The 15,572-nt window shown below is 41.6% G+C and overlaps 1 protein-coding gene across 1 annotated transcript in view; it reads right to left on the bottom strand.

Moving 5' to 3' along the window:
* Positions 1-3,776: 3,776 nt before the first annotated feature.
* The window catches only part of adamts12 (ADAM metallopeptidase with thrombospondin type 1 motif, 12), a 28,625-nt gene continuing 16,829 nt past the window's right edge, over positions 3,777-15,572 (bottom strand). The window contains exons 13-24 of the mRNA XM_050051979.1: positions 14,393-14,526; positions 14,084-14,204; positions 12,919-13,166; positions 12,521-12,662; positions 12,301-12,427; positions 10,476-10,686; positions 9,156-10,334; positions 6,974-7,126; positions 6,621-6,797; positions 6,096-6,242; positions 5,807-5,960; positions 3,777-5,621 (exon numbers count right to left, since the gene is read on the bottom strand). Of these exons, the coding sequence (XP_049907936.1) occupies positions 5,506-5,621; positions 5,807-5,960; positions 6,096-6,242; positions 6,621-6,797; positions 6,974-7,126; positions 9,156-10,334; positions 10,476-10,686; positions 12,301-12,427; positions 12,521-12,662; positions 12,919-13,166; positions 14,084-14,204; positions 14,393-14,526 (2,909 nt within the window). The 3' untranslated portion in view covers positions 3,777-5,505. The remainder of the gene's footprint in view (positions 5,622-5,806; positions 5,961-6,095; positions 6,243-6,620; positions 6,798-6,973; positions 7,127-9,155; positions 10,335-10,475; positions 10,687-12,300; positions 12,428-12,520; positions 12,663-12,918; positions 13,167-14,083; positions 14,205-14,392; positions 14,527-15,572) is intronic.

The raw sequence follows: 15,572 nt of genomic DNA, 5'->3' as shown, positions 1-15,572 counted from the left end.
ATCCAATATGAGTGGCAGAATCTCATATTTAAAGGTTTTAATTTAAGTGTAACATGTGAATTGAATTCACACTCAGTTTAGTTTTGGTTAGTTACATTTTGTCCCGTGCTCCTGAGCTTGCTTAATCCAGATCCCTGTGGCAGCAGGTGGATCCAGCACTGTGCAATCTGTTGTCTGCTCAACATACTGTATCACATTAGCAACTGTGGAAATTCACCTTATTCATGTCATGTGTCTCTGATTTTACTTGGCCTCATTGTGAGTATATCGGGCCCTCCCTTTTGGTACACTATCATTAAGCAGATGTTTCACGAAAGAAAAGCACCTCACTTCAAGTTACTTCAGCTCAAATCCATATGTGGCCTATGAGGGAGTCAAACGCACAACTCACAAACAACCAAACTGACCTATGGGAACCATGTGTGTGTCTGTCTGCGTTCCCTGGGGCCCGCTCTGTGTGTGCTGGGTCAGAGGAGGCCGAGGCTTTAATAAAGGAACAGGCCTGGTGCAGGGATGCCAGTCTGACTGCCTGAGGACATTCAACGTGATGAGGTCCAGATGAGAGCCACCAGACCGGACTTCTTCCTTCAAACCAACAGCCAGTCGGTGCACAGATTACCTTCCACTGCCTTCTTCCTCCTCCAGCCTCTCTTTGGGTTTACACTGGGATTTGAGGGGTAAGCTGCCAGATTAAAGTAACATTCTCCTTTTAATGGTACTTTAAAGCTTTTCATAGATCACAGGAAAACGTGTTATCTCATGTTCTAAAGTCATAACATGCAAACATGTGCTCGGCGCGCACTGGAGGCCTCTTTTTTTTCTGTTAGTCATCAAATGTAAATATTTAATATGTTCCTGGCCGGTGTGTTGGGGGGTGTCTGGTAACCTACAAGATGAGGTTGCTGTTTCCTGCTTTACGGTGATCAATAGATGTTTGTCATGTTATCTTCCTCGTCCTGAACAGGCACTTACATCATCCTCCTCTGCTGAGTGTCAGTTTCAGCAGGGCAGAGGAATTTACTTACAGGTCAGACACTGGATCAACTGGTCCACAGTGAACTGTCCTCTGTCTTCCTCTGGGCGATATGAGGTGACGATGCAGTCAATTTTACAACCAAATGTTTAACCATAGTGAGGATAATTATGCAATATGATAATTTATACGGTGAGAGAAAAAACATTTGCCTCTAATTAGAGATTTTGCCATTTTTTATGCCTTGGCAGATGTCTGTTTATAATCGGATGGGCTTTGCAGAAAAGTTGCAAATCATTGGGCAGGATGGCTTTATGGCAATATTGGTTTTCTATGATTGAGTGCCATGTGATCTTAGGTCTATAATTTCTCAATAACCCTTTAAATATACATATGTTACTTGACAGAATAATTGTATGTATTATCCCAGGACAGTTTTCCCTCAGAACCCCCTCATAATGTTTAAAATAAATGTTGAATGGCCTTAGCTAATTTGGATATTGATCCACAAACTTGCAACACATGGACAATAGAAAAACAAATGCAACTGGTTTTCCTCTTCAGCATTACAGAAGCTACATAATGATGGTTGTTCAATTCAAAAACAATGATGCTACATATACAACGAAATTGCGGGGGCTACATTTAAGGTGCAGGTACAGATGAGTTTGCATGGCAAACAACATTTATGCAACAAGACTGTTGCGTAACAGACACCAAGACAATATGTAACACACAATGTAAAATAAGTAGCTGTTTTTCAGTGGCAGCCATTTTGGAGAATATCTTTAGTCAAGGACTAATCTGAATCTAAGTTTCCTAAAAAAGAAATATATTGTGAAGCCAGTTTCTATTTGAAAAATAAGCAAGCATAACCAAGCGGCACAACACAACATGAAAGCTCTAAATATGGTCAAAATGTCATATTCATATTTCAGTTTATAAATGAACAGGTGCTGTCAATGTATTTGAATTACTGAAGGGATCCTCTTAATTGTATTTATTTTTTCACTCCCTTTTTCTAATTCCTTCTTTTTTGTGTGTCACATATATTATTAGACTGTATTGAATTTAAATATATAGTTATATATAATTTTTATTATGCTATGATATATATAGATATTGTGTATCGTGATATAAAATAATAAGTGTGGTAAAGGATTGTATCCACCCCTAATATAGTAATAATACACACCAAACACCCTGATGCATGTGACACCTGGCATAAGAACAATGTGCTATAATTAGAACTATACATCTCTTAATAATAAAATATCATCGTATGTGATGATCAGGTGAACTAGATGGGATGATATCGATTATAAAAAGCTTATTTGCCTGCTCTTCCTCCATGCATCCAAAAGTCCAATATTTATTAAACATTAGCTCTGAGTTCAACTTGTACCACAGCGACTTGAAAGTCTTGCAAGTCCAAATTGTAAAAGAAAAATTGTACTTTGTACGTAAATTAGTACTTTATAGTCAGAAATAACAAAATAGCCACTCAGACAAAAGCTAGATTCATAATACTTGTTTTGAAAACTACTCAGAACACTCAGTGCTGCAGCAACAGAGCACACACACCGGAAAGCTTAAGTTACACTTGGTATTTACCACTTACGTGCCAGTTGGGCATGCTCTAACCATTATTAAAATATGCCCTAACCCTTTGGAGGGAACATCGGTTTGCTACTGTTGGCCATTGTGCAGAGAAAAGTCTGGAAAATCTACAAACGATGAAGTAAACAGTCGACTATTGAATCCAAAACCACAATTGTTTGGCTTTAGAACACTTGCATTGTGTTGCACAAGCTGTTAAAAGTAATTTTATGGCCATTTTTGCCCTTTTTTAGAGAACAACCGGTCATCAGCCACTTATGTTGTTGTTGTTTACAGCTGAGACTGAGCTGTGCCAGAATAAGTCGCTGTTTGTTACACTGACATCCACACTTGATGTTTTGACGAGTAAAGATGACAGTATTTTTCATGCTTTCATCCACATCTACTCATTGGCTTATTGTTAGCCTGCTTTACTCTATGCCTGCTGTTGATTATCCAGAAGTTAGTTAGGAAATATATAAAGATGTCTACAACACTAGTGGGGACTTTTTTAAATCACACATAAGCTATGAAAGAAAACTGCCAAGAAAACCAAAGCCAAAAAGTCAGAATCTGATATTTTCATGCGTTTCCTGATTTTGAGCTCCGTCGCCTGTTTCCATTGTGCAACTCTACAAATTAAGCAACACACAATGATGTAACAGAATGAGAGACGTGGTTAGGTAATACAACTGGATGGTGTTTGCTTCGTCATGATAACACACACACACATGCACACACGCTGCTGTTTTTTAGGACATCCTGCTCCACATTGAGCCGGGATTGTGTTACTCCTTCCATTACTGCTGACTAACTCTTGGTCTCTGGCTTGAATGATAGCAGCAGGGTGCACGGAGCAGGGCAGCGTCCGTCCGTGTCAAGTTATCTGGCACAGAGGAGCCTGGGAAATCTGGGCCAGCTGAACTCGATCCCTGAAACAGAGCCTGGTGCTGCTGATTCTGGTGTTACACATCCAGCAGCATCTGGCACTCTCAGGCGAGAATGACCTTGTTGACATGGAAGGTCATAAAGCAGAAGACCATGATGCAAAGACGGGTCTGGTATGCTGGCTAACAGGAGGTGCTAACACTCTTATTTACACTGTTATCACTGTGGTATTCTGTGGCTTCAAAGCAGGATGATGGGTTTTAAAAATGTTGGATGGAAATACTCGAACATGCATCTCACAAACACATTAAAGATACTCAAAGAAAATTTTATTTCATGTCTCAGTTACAAAGCATTTTTGTCACAACAATCTTTTATCATCACATCTATTGATGGAGACATGTGAAGTACAAATCAGTCAAGGTGATGTACCATGTGCGCACACAATGCCTGTACAACATCATACAAACACAGCGGCCATCTTTACAGGGACCTGAGAGGGATGACCTGCAACACCTCTTTCTCGTTGGTCAATCTCACACCAGAGGAGGAGCACCACAGGTTCAACCGCAGAACAGTGCAGGTTCTGCAGCCGATTTAATTATCACTGACAATCGTTTAAAAAAAACCAAAAGACTAAAGCAGGAACTTGTACCCAGGAAAATGTAAACACACAGTGCCAGCTCTGAGAGGAAAACCACAATTCACGCAGAAACAAAAGCAAAATATATGAGTAAAAAAAAACACAGATTATAATTACTATTAACAATTTTATAGAGGTCACAAAAATCTTTATTTACATTCTGTTTTTACCAGTTCACTCTGAAATAAAAATATAACTGGTAATTTGACTGTGGATCGGTGAATCATCAGCACCACGGTTATAAAAGCACCGGAAAGATATGTACCGTAGGTCATTACTGATTTTTGTTACTGAATAAAAGTGGTGAATACTGTACCTTGTGTTATTAATTCATCATAACTGTGTAGGAGTGTCTCTTGCACTGGACTGAGCTTTTGTATCTCGGAATTGTGCTTATTGATTACTTCTTAAATTAGTTATTTGACTTGGTATAGTCTGTTTCAACTGCATTACTGTACTTTGCACCAGTTAAACACATTTGTTTTATGTCCTTAAACATCATAAAACTTGCCTGTTAATAAATTCTTAATTATTTTAATAAAAAAATAACTATTTTAATTCTGATAAGCATTTCTCCACACCTCCACATGGCTCAACAAACATTTAAAGAATACTTAATCCCCCAAATTTGACAATTTTTTTTATCAACTTCTCACCCTGTGGTAAGTTGAATTGGGTTGAAAACTTTGTTTGAGAAAAATTGAGATATTTCTTGAAGAATTTAAGTCACAGGGGTCGGTGTTTAACAACAGCTAAATTGTCTCTTGCACGTGCTTGGGCCGTTTATGGTACATTGTTTTTAATAGTAACAATTTAGCGAAAATGCATGTGTTTAGGAAGTACTGAGCATAAATGAGACTTGGATTACACTGCACAAGTTGTGTGAGAGTGATGTTTTGCTATGTTCTTAAACATATAACCCATGACTTAAATTAATCAAGAATTTTCTAAGTTTTGAACTCTGTGTTTACCATGGAGGCGTGCAAGAAAAACAAAGTTTTCTTCACAAATTCAATGTAAAATGGAGTGACTAAATGATATATAAATGGATGTTTCTGAGGTCAAGTATTCCTTTAAGCTCTTACATTTGTAGAAGTCTGCATGTGTATTCATTAACGGTGTTCTGAATGCTCTTTTGCTCAGTTTTTTTCAATGTTTCTAGCAAAATTTTCATTGTAAAAAGTTACAAAGACCTAAAAAAGTTTAAAATATACATATATATACTGGAAATATAATTTTGGTCGACCCAGGTTTCTTGTGCTGATTACGATGTGCTTGTTGTGGTCAAAAGCACTTTGGTTTGGACGTGTCAGTCTGTGGATGGCTTTGTGTTGCATGAGGATACAGTAAGTATTACTGTAGTTGTGGATGTGTCCATTGTAATATGAGTGTGTGACCCTGGCTATGACCCACAGGTGACACAACACTGTCTTTGGACAGACCTGAGAGAGCAGCGACCCAACAGCTTCAGCTTGTCACAGAAGCGAGAGGACATGGTGTTCTTCCTGCAAACTGGACCTGCAGAGGGAGGAACACAACACAAAGGGTCAAAAACCATTAAACTATGCAATATGTGGTAATATTAATAATGTAATATGTAAGGTGAAGTTTGTTTGGAGTGATTTTAACAAAGAGGTTTGCACAAATCGCTCCGCACAGCCAGAAAGACAGACAGACAGACAGACTGGGCGCTGTGTACAAACCTGTGTTGGTCTTGCATTCCTGCATATTGCACTTCCTGAGTGTTTCTGGTTTGGAAATCTTCTCACAGAGGCTGTTTGGCATTACAGCCAAATCCTGCTCAGTTACACAGTTAACTTCACGCTGCTGCTGACCCCCACCACAACTCACAGAGCACTGCAAAGTAACACACAGAGTGATAATTTAGTCCGCTTCTACGACTACTGCAACTGCCAGCTTTTTTTTTTATTGCAAACAACATTTAGAAATGCCCTCAATGCCTCGAGGAAATCTCAATCATGTATGACTGACCTCCTCCCAGTCCTCAGCCTTCCATTGAGTGCAGGGCTTTAAACTGCACAGCTCCGTGCCGTTTGGCCTCAGTGTGGTGCTACAGCGATTAGGCTCGGGGCAGTACACCAGCCGCTCCCTGACACCTTCACCACAGCTGCCAGAGCACTGAGGAAAACACAAACATTTAAGGAAGGCATCTTCTTTTTACTGTGATTGGAACAAAATCTCCTTGCAAACACACTTGTATTTGTATAATGTTGGGCTTGAATGTGACAACTTTCATTAATTTGTGGAGTTGGGTGTGGCTACATATCCTCAGTCCCTAATGTATTAAAGTAGAGAGGCTACATCTTGTGACAGCTGCAATAACTGTGGTCTCTGGTGGAAAATGGGATGAAAATGAAACTATCTGCATGGCTAGATATCACTTGGGGTAAGACAAATCAACATGTATATCCATATAAACATGTATAACTCCTTGTAGCTATTAAAAATATGCCAAACATGTAATATATAAAGATTTAGTGTGTATAAGGCTCCTACCGGTCCCCATGGTGATGTACTCCAGCTCATACAGGGCTTGTGAGGGCACGCCAAGGTGCTGAGGGGTCTGCTGGACACAGCTTGACAGTGGAAAGGTCGAAGGGGACGTTTACTCTGCGAATCGACACACTGGACATCACGGTACCTCCTTCCCACCACCGCACAGTTATCTGGACACTGTGTAGGAAATCACAGTGAAATAAACAGCTTGGAAAAACACGACAAGTGAGAACTGCAACAGAAACAAACCCATCTGGTCAGATGGAAAAGTAAAGGATAATAAGTGGAATTATAATTAAGTATTAAGAGTAATTATCAGATTCGGTGACAGGAGGAAATCTAAGGTTACTCACCTTGCTCCAGCTGCCACTTTGCCAGGTGGCACAGGGCTGCAGGTGACACGTGCGTGCAGGCTCAGGTCTCTTTATGTTGGCACAGTCCTCATCCTTCTGGGAGCTGCACACCACTGTCCTCCATATTGCTCCAATTCCACATGTTGTTGAACACTGGGGAGGAAGGGCATTTTCTCATTAAAATTCTAACTGGCTTATGTGTGCACTGACAAACTGATTAAAGAGACATGTGAGGCAATGACACTGTAAAGTAGAAGTTTTGGCAATCTAAAAATCAACAACCAGAAACTTTTTAAGGACTACACCTGTAACTATTCTCTAAATTATACCTCACTCTATTTCCTACTATCAAGAAGCTACTGGAAATAACTTTTCAATAGAACATTGACATTAATATGCATCTAACTAATCAAACATCAAACAATCATACTTTTACGTCACATTATGCAGCTGCAAGAAGAGACTCTCCTTTTTGCTGCCAAATAGCTGACATTGACAAAGAAATGATCAAATTAACACAAACCTTTACCAACATCCATGTTTGCTCATTGTTTGTCTTCTGTCTTTTATGGTAACATCATGCTTTTTAGAAAATTCAAATTAATACCTAGGTGCCAAAGCTTCACTGAAGCTTTAGTGACTTAATTTCCATGCAAGAAAAATTAATTTAAAAAAAGAGAGAGTAAAGCCGACAAAACTTCACTGTGATAAATTACATAAAGTTCAAGTTGCTGCAGGACAATTTTCAAGGCATTCATATCTTAACAGTCATAGCATGTCTAGGAAATATCTTTTAAAGTTATAGTATGCCTTGGAAAACTGCCAGCAATAATGTCAAGCCTGTACTTAAATTGGCAAACTCACTGAGGTGAGGTTTTGCCCTAATGACCAAACGAGCAATGAAGTTGTACGAAGCATGGAAAGGCATCTTTTGTGCATGATCTAAGTTGCCTAGCTGCAAGAAAGTAATTGAGGATTGCCGGATTAAATTTCTTCATATTTGTACTGGCGGCATAATGGTGTGGTGGTTAGCACCGTCGCCTCACAGCAAGAGGGTTCCTGGTACGATCCCAGGAGGGAGCCCTTCTGTGCGGAGTTTGAATGTTCTCCCCGTGTAAGCATGGGTTTTCCCCTCCCACAGTCCAAAGACATGCAGGTTTATCGGTGACTCTAAATTGTCCATAGGTGTAAATGTGAGTGTGAATGGTTGTCTGTCTCTATGTGTCAGCTCTGCGATAGTCTGGCGACCTGTCCAGGGTGTACCCTGCCTCTCACCCAATGTCAGCTGGAATAGGCTCCAGCCTCCCCGTGACCCTCAAGAGGATAAGCAGTTAGAAAACGGATGGATGGATATTTCAACTGGTAATTCATCAAATTATAATTCATCTCGGTTTCAACCGGTGTCCATTGAGCCCTTCCTTCTCAGGTAACATTAAAGTTATATTATGTAGGACTTTCCTACATAATTTCCTCCACATTGTTCAGGTGAAGTCGGGGCTTTATAAAATGGTAGCAACCAGTTGCCAGACTGTTAGCATCCAAGAGACACAGTGCTGAAAAAACACAAATATAGAGAGGTGAAACGCCACATGAGAGTGAATCTGGGGGTTGACTTTTACACTCACTTTTGCTGGCCAGCGTGCTTAGAAACATATCAGACAATCCTGCATAGTATACCTTAAGGATCTAGTGTGTAGGATTTAGTAGCATCTACATGTAGTGGTTAAGATTGCAGGACTGAAACTATGGTGGCTGATGTGAAAACGCAAAAACGAAATGGCTTCGCCTATAGCCAGTGTTTGGTTTGTCCGTTCTGGGCCACTGTAGAAACAACATGGCAGACTTCGTGGACGAGGACCCCCTCTGTATGTAGATATAGATGAGTCTAAGGTAATAAAAACACAAAACTGATTATACACTAAAGAAAAACATAGTTATGAATAACACTGGACCTTTAACGCTAATCTACAGCATCAGCAAGAGACAGACAAAAGGGAAACGCTGGCTAAGTATGAACAGTTGGCCGAAACAGAGTTCTTGAAATAGTGAGTGTGAGTGACACACTTTACAGCCCCACTGACTTGTATTGTCACCATAACAACTACCAACTACTGCCATTTCACCACAGCAAACAGCTCAATGTCCGTCCTACTCTCATTCTATTTCTATGGTCTGTACTCACCTCACTCCAGTTTCCTACAATCCAGAATAGATCCATGCTGACCGGCTCTCTGGCCATCACGTTGCTCTGGTCACTGACGGAGCTGCTCACGGGACTTTGTGGTCGCTGGTTTTGGCTCTTGGAGCGACCGCCTTTGGGCCAGGAGGACGGCTTTTTAGAACGAGAGGTGGAGCTGTTTTTCCTGGGCGTCACGGCAGGCTTCTTTAGTTTAATGATCTTAACTGTGGGCTGGGGTGATGCTGCCATGGTGAATGGTTTCCTTGCAGTTGTTGAAGGAGCTCTTGTCGTAGTGAAGCCCGCTTTCGATGTTACAGAGTGGTACGCAGGAGTGGTGAGGGGAACTCTGTGTGTCCTGGGGCTGTATGGATTGATACGTGGGGTGGTGTGGGGGTTGGGGAAGGGATAGTGGTAAGTGGTCTTCGCCCATGTTTTAGTACTGGTGTGTGGGGTGGAGTAGGTGGATGCTTTGGTGGGTGGACTCGTTTGCAAAGCAGGTGTGATGAGTGGTGCCGGCGTGGTTGATTTAAGAGGATTTTTGAGTGATGTAGATGTGGTAACATCCAGGTCAATGATCCCCTCCTCCTCCTCTGTTGTCCTATCCTCAACAACATAATCATATCCTGGAGTATACATCACCACATTTGGCGTACTTCCCTCCTCTCCCTCGTCACTCTCCTCTACCTTTTCCTTTTCCACGCCAGTTACTTTACTGTCCTTTTCAGCAGATTTGGCTTTGGGCGGGGAAACTTTCCCTTTCTTATCCTCATTGTTCTTCACTTTAACATCAAACTCATAATCATCTGTGTCTATGATTTCAGGGATTGTTGTTTTAGGGGTTGAAAGGGATGTTGTGGAAGGGATGAAAGCAGTTGTAGTTGCTGTGGTGGTTGTTTTCCTCTTTACAGTGACGGCAGCTGTGGGTGCAGCTGTGGCCGTGGTGCTTGAGGGAGCCCAGGTAGGTGCAGATGTAGGATGCTTCGTGGGGTGGCTCTTGGGTGGGAAGATGCGGCGGTATTTAGGTGGAGGCCCCGGTCGTCGCCGGAGACTTGAGTTAGGGCAGCTCTGCAAGGCACACAGCGATCTGGACCGAGGTTTGGTTGAGAGGTCGCAGGTCTTCTTGGGTGATAGTGCACATGTGACTGTACGTGAGCGAACACCTCCTCCACATGTGACTGGGCACTGCAAAGGAGGAAGGGCATAAATAATACATCTACTGAGGAAAAAGTCTGTGATCTGTAGGACCAGAGTCAGAGAGATAAAAGCTACAGAGACACAAGAAAACAGAATAATAACAGAGTAAAATAGAAAAAACAAGCATACCTCTTCCCAGTTGCCGACAGCCCAGTCCTGTCCACAGGGGACATCTCTGTTACATGGCACCACAGGTTTGGGTTTAAGGAGATGCTTGCACTCGACAGGATGGAGCACCCTTTCCTCGCCTGACACTGTTCGAACACAGAGCACGGTTCGTTTCCGTACCCCGTCTGAACCACAGGTGGCCGTACACTGCTGCCAGCCACCCACCCACCACCTGAGGATGAGCAGACAGACAGAAAAAGAGGGTGAAGAATGAGACTGCTGATAAAAGTGATTTGATGGCACTGAAAAAAATAATGGGGAACACATGGCAAGCAGACGACTATTATCATCTTCTAACAGCAAACAGGTCTGGGTATCGTTTGAAAATGATACTACTGCCAATACATTACTGGAGTTTTGGTGCTGAAACCCAAAAATAAGTTTGTGAATACCTTGCTTTAAGGAAAACACATGTTTTAGACAAAACCCTTTTTAAATTTGCCAAAGCAAGCCAAACTAACTGAAAGATCTTTGCCTCAATAAAATACAGTTTACAGCTTGCAAAATATCATATACTATATATATCAAAGGTCCAGTGTGAAGGATTTAGTGGCATCTAGAGATGAGGTTGCAGATTGCAACCAACTGAAACTTCTCCCGCGTGCCAAGCGCGTAGGAGAACTATGGTGGACGACGTGAAAACATAAATGGCCCCATCTGGAGCCAGTGTTTGATTTGTTACTAGAACGCTACTCTAGAACAAAATGGTGGACTCGGTAGAGGAAAATCTGCTCCATATGAAGATACACAGTAAACAGCTCATTCTAAAGTAATGAAAGCACAGCAACTCTTAGTTTCAGGTGATTATGCACAAATGGAAACATACTTTATCCAGACCACTGGCCCAGAAAAACATCTACAAGAAATCCGTCCTTCCCTGTGACCACTGTGGCCCTCAGACTGATTTTAAACAGCCTGCAGCTTGACATTCAAAATATACAATATGACTGATACAATATTGGTTAATGAAGTAAGATCACTTCGTATTTTTTCGAATCACTTCACAATGGCTGGACTATCATACAGTTTGTAGACATGCACCAAGTATGAACCACACAGACTGAACCAAAGCAAAGAAGCGAAAAGTTGGGAGCGAGGGCCGCCACTTTCAGGACCAGTGGAAAGTTAAATACTTTTTCACTGAAAGATGAAATAGTTGTGTTTGTCTTCGTTGTTTGAGGTTTTTTTTTTATATAACCCATATGATACCCCAGGTATTCTGACATTATATATTTTGGCTCCATTCACCCCTCCCTAAATCCTACACACTGGACCTTTAAATATACACAATATGAAATATATTAAATCCAGAACTTTGTCATCAAAGAATGAGTAAACAAGACTATAAAACCTGACCGGGCCATTGATGCCAACTTTCTGTACTTGACAGTTTTATCATGTTGTACGAACACATTTGAGTCATTACCAAAAAATGTATTGAGGCTCCATACCCAGTCCAAAAGATGAAAATATCAGTGACTAAATAATCAGCTTCATCAGCTGAAGTTCTTCTATTTGTCATTTCAATGAAAGCCAGAGACATCACACTTTCAACTTAGTGAAAAATCTAAATTAGGCAGTGAAATGGCTTACTTTTACTTTCAAATCAGCCATTATATTCTATAAGCATCTACAGGAGATAGCGAAACAGCCTGATGACTCCCCAATATTATCAATGGAATGATCATCAAGAAATATTTTTACAACTACAACCACAGTTCAATATGTTTTGAGGTCGTAATAGTGCTGACAGGGAAAGATAAGAGTTAAAGAGCATTTTGGGAACCTTGCGGGACAATCCATATTCTTGCATTTTCGGTGCCTGTCTTCTGGACGGCTGGCAGGGTCACACAGAGACTCATCCACGACACCCATGTCCATCTCAAAGCACCGAACAGGCTGGTGCTGCTCACCTGAAACAACCAGGGAGTCAGAAAGCAGATGGCCAAGTTGTAACTAAAATATCACTGGATATCCATATTTTTTTATAGGATGAGAACACCAACCTAAGCCACAGGTGGTGCTGCAGTCCGTCCACGCCCCATGTCTCCACCTGTAAATGGGTTCGATGACCTCATTTCCTGTCTCTTTGGTCTTCCTGATGATGTACTCGTACTTTATACCCGGGTTCCTCTCCTGAAAGAGCAACTGGACAACCACATGAATTATTACACAGAGTAAAAAGACTTCCAGATTCCATATCTGATTATTGTTATTATCATTCAGCCAGGAATGATTCGGAAAACATGGCAGGTTTTTATGCTCTGATTGGCTGAGATCACTCTACATAGACAGTGAGATAAGATGCAAAATGCTCGTTATTTTAGAATACTGAAACATTTTAAAAAATAAAGAATGTCCATTCCTTTCAAATATATTTTGCCTTTGTATTATGATGGCCTACCTGCAGTACAATTGGCTCTTTGGTGGGTCCAGGAGCGGTAAGGTTCTCCAGGTTCCCGCTGCGTTCGTAGTAGAATGTCGTCCCACCGGCCTCATACTCCCCGTTCCACTGGATGATGAAGTTGCCATTGAGAAAGTACTCCTCCTCTGACGCCTCGCTCCTCAGAGCCAGGAAGTTACCTGCCTCCTCCACTTCCTTTACCAGGATGTCCCGCGCCCCCACAGGTATCACACCCACGTCCATGTACCCTGAGAGAGTCGAGAGGGGAGTCAGAGTCACAGCGAGGTAATGGATGGCCCACCATGGCTGCTGCCACACTCACATCCAGACAACCAGACAGTTTCTCTCTGATCTTTAATAGAGGGTGGGCTCAGTCTGTGGGGGCGGTTGGCATGTGTGTGTGTGTGTGAGTGTACGTGTGCGTATTCGGCGTGGGGGGCACTGCCCTGTCTCTGTTTTTTATTGTGTGTGGATGGGGGGGCTGGATGGGGGAGGACGAAAGCAGCTATGAGTAGGTCTCTGGAGTTTAATGATGTTTGTGGGAAGGTGTGTGTGTTTCTGTGTTTGTGCAAAGGAGGGGGAGGTTTGCCCTTGGTCTAAGCCTTTTGAAGTCTTACACATCTGGGCTGGTTATCTGGAAAGGATGCTGTGCGGGGCAAACACACACAGACAGAGAGGGAGAGAGGGAGAGAAGGAAGGATGTTTATTGTTTTAGAGCCTCTTTCTCTATTAAAGTGCCTTTGTGGCGTGTTGATCCTGCATGTGAATTACATTTTTCCAAGCACAGTGAAATCAGCCAAAGACATGTCAGTCTTTAGACAAACGCAAACATGGGCCTGCAGGCGCACACACACATGCACACATCACACCAGCCAAGTACAGCAGGACAAACAGCTGCACAGTGTGGACAAGATGGCTGCCATGACAACACAGGAACAACACAAATGGCGTAATGCTAACGAACTGTCCTGAAATGACTTTGCGCCTGTAGACATAAACTTGAATTTCGTGCTTTTTCACACTCCTCTGGTGGGAACATCAAAGCCTCTCCCCATTAATAGGTTATCTGTTTTGTGTTACTACAGTTTTATAATTGGATCAATTCTTATGTCTAGATAATTCGATTTGTCTCCAGCTGCTCGAATATCCCTTGTGTTACACTCACCAAAGCCTTCTTCTTCATCAAACGTCTTGTGGACCGTCTCACAGCTTGTGCCATCGCCCAAACAGACTCCACAACGATCCTCCACAGCGTTTGAGTCGATGCCATAGTCACAGCCTACCGCCTACAGACAAAACACACGCACAAACACATAAATATACAACGTTGGACACATTACAGAGTCACGTAAGATGGAAGTTTGTACCAAAAACCTCCTCCCTCCATTATACTATCGTTACACTGCAGCTTGTCTCGAATCCTGCTCCACTATAACCCCCCTGTCTCTTTTAGTCTCTTACCCAGCCACACTACCTTGCACACTCCGTTGACGCAGATGTTTCTGGACTTGTTGTTCATGAAACACGGCGTCCCGTCTGTCACGGCGTCGAGCATCTTCTCCGAAAAGTACTCAACGACTGGTCGACAGTGCAGCTCGCAGGGGTTCACTAAAGATGGTTGAGGGTTGGGGAAAAGAGGAACGTAATTAAGTTTAATTCCAATAAAATGCCGACTGTGAGTCAGCGTTTGTGCCCAACTATCAGGAACAGATGATGAAGCATACTTCTCATGGACGATGAGACATTTTTGGATCTTTTCTCACAAACATGGCACAAAGTTCAAAAAGAATGCCTGCAGACTTTTGCAAGGACACGACTGAGCTGTGCTGAAACATTGGGCCTCCTGTAGGAAGTGATATGTAAACAGATTTTCTCTTATTTTTGTTTGTATCCACGATTTGTTGTTATTTTGTTAGTAGCCACAGATTTTTGGGATTCACCAATGTTTTCATGTTTTCACTCCTTTCTTAGGTAAGAGAGCATTTTTCAAGTGGTTGAAAGCACTCTTACCAAGATGTGTTTGATGAGACCAATGAACGGCTGCTGAACCACTTCAGAAAACTAAACTAAACAGAAAACTAAAACATTTTCTTTTAATCATAGTTACTGTGCGTCGCTCTGCTGTCCAGTGGTGGAATGTAACTTAGTAAATTCACTCAAGGACTCTACTTAAGTACAAATCTGAGGTACTTTTACCTTCTTTGAGTCTTTTAATATCTACTCCTCTACACTTCAAAGGGACATATTGTACTTTTTACTTTACTGCAATTATTTGATATCATCAAAATATGCAACTGAAACGATTAGTGGATTGACTAGAAAATTAATTTGCAGCTCTCTTGAGAGGTATTCATTTTTAATGCAACACTTGGTTCCAGCTTCTTAAAAATGAGGACTTACTGCTTTTTTTTTTTTTTTTCTTCATCCGATTGATTTTAATTTTTCTGCATTGAGTACTTTAACTTAATACTTAAATACATTTTCCTGATTGTGTTTACATACTTTCAATGTAGGGCTTTTACATGTAACAGAGTAATTTTGCATTGTGGTATTGGTACTTTTACTTATGAAAAGGGTCTGAATACTTCCTCCACCACTGCTGCTGACACACCTCTTACAGCATCACGAACATTTTGCCATTGCTTTTGATTTAG

The sequence above is a fragment of the Epinephelus moara genome, chromosome 8, assembly GCF_006386435.1.
Source record: "Epinephelus moara isolate mb chromosome 8, YSFRI_EMoa_1.0, whole genome shotgun sequence".
NCBI lineage: Eukaryota > Metazoa > Chordata > Actinopteri > Perciformes > Serranidae > Epinephelus > Epinephelus moara.
Note: the sequence above shows the minus strand (reverse complement) of the source record. Positions and strands in the feature narration are given on the sequence as shown.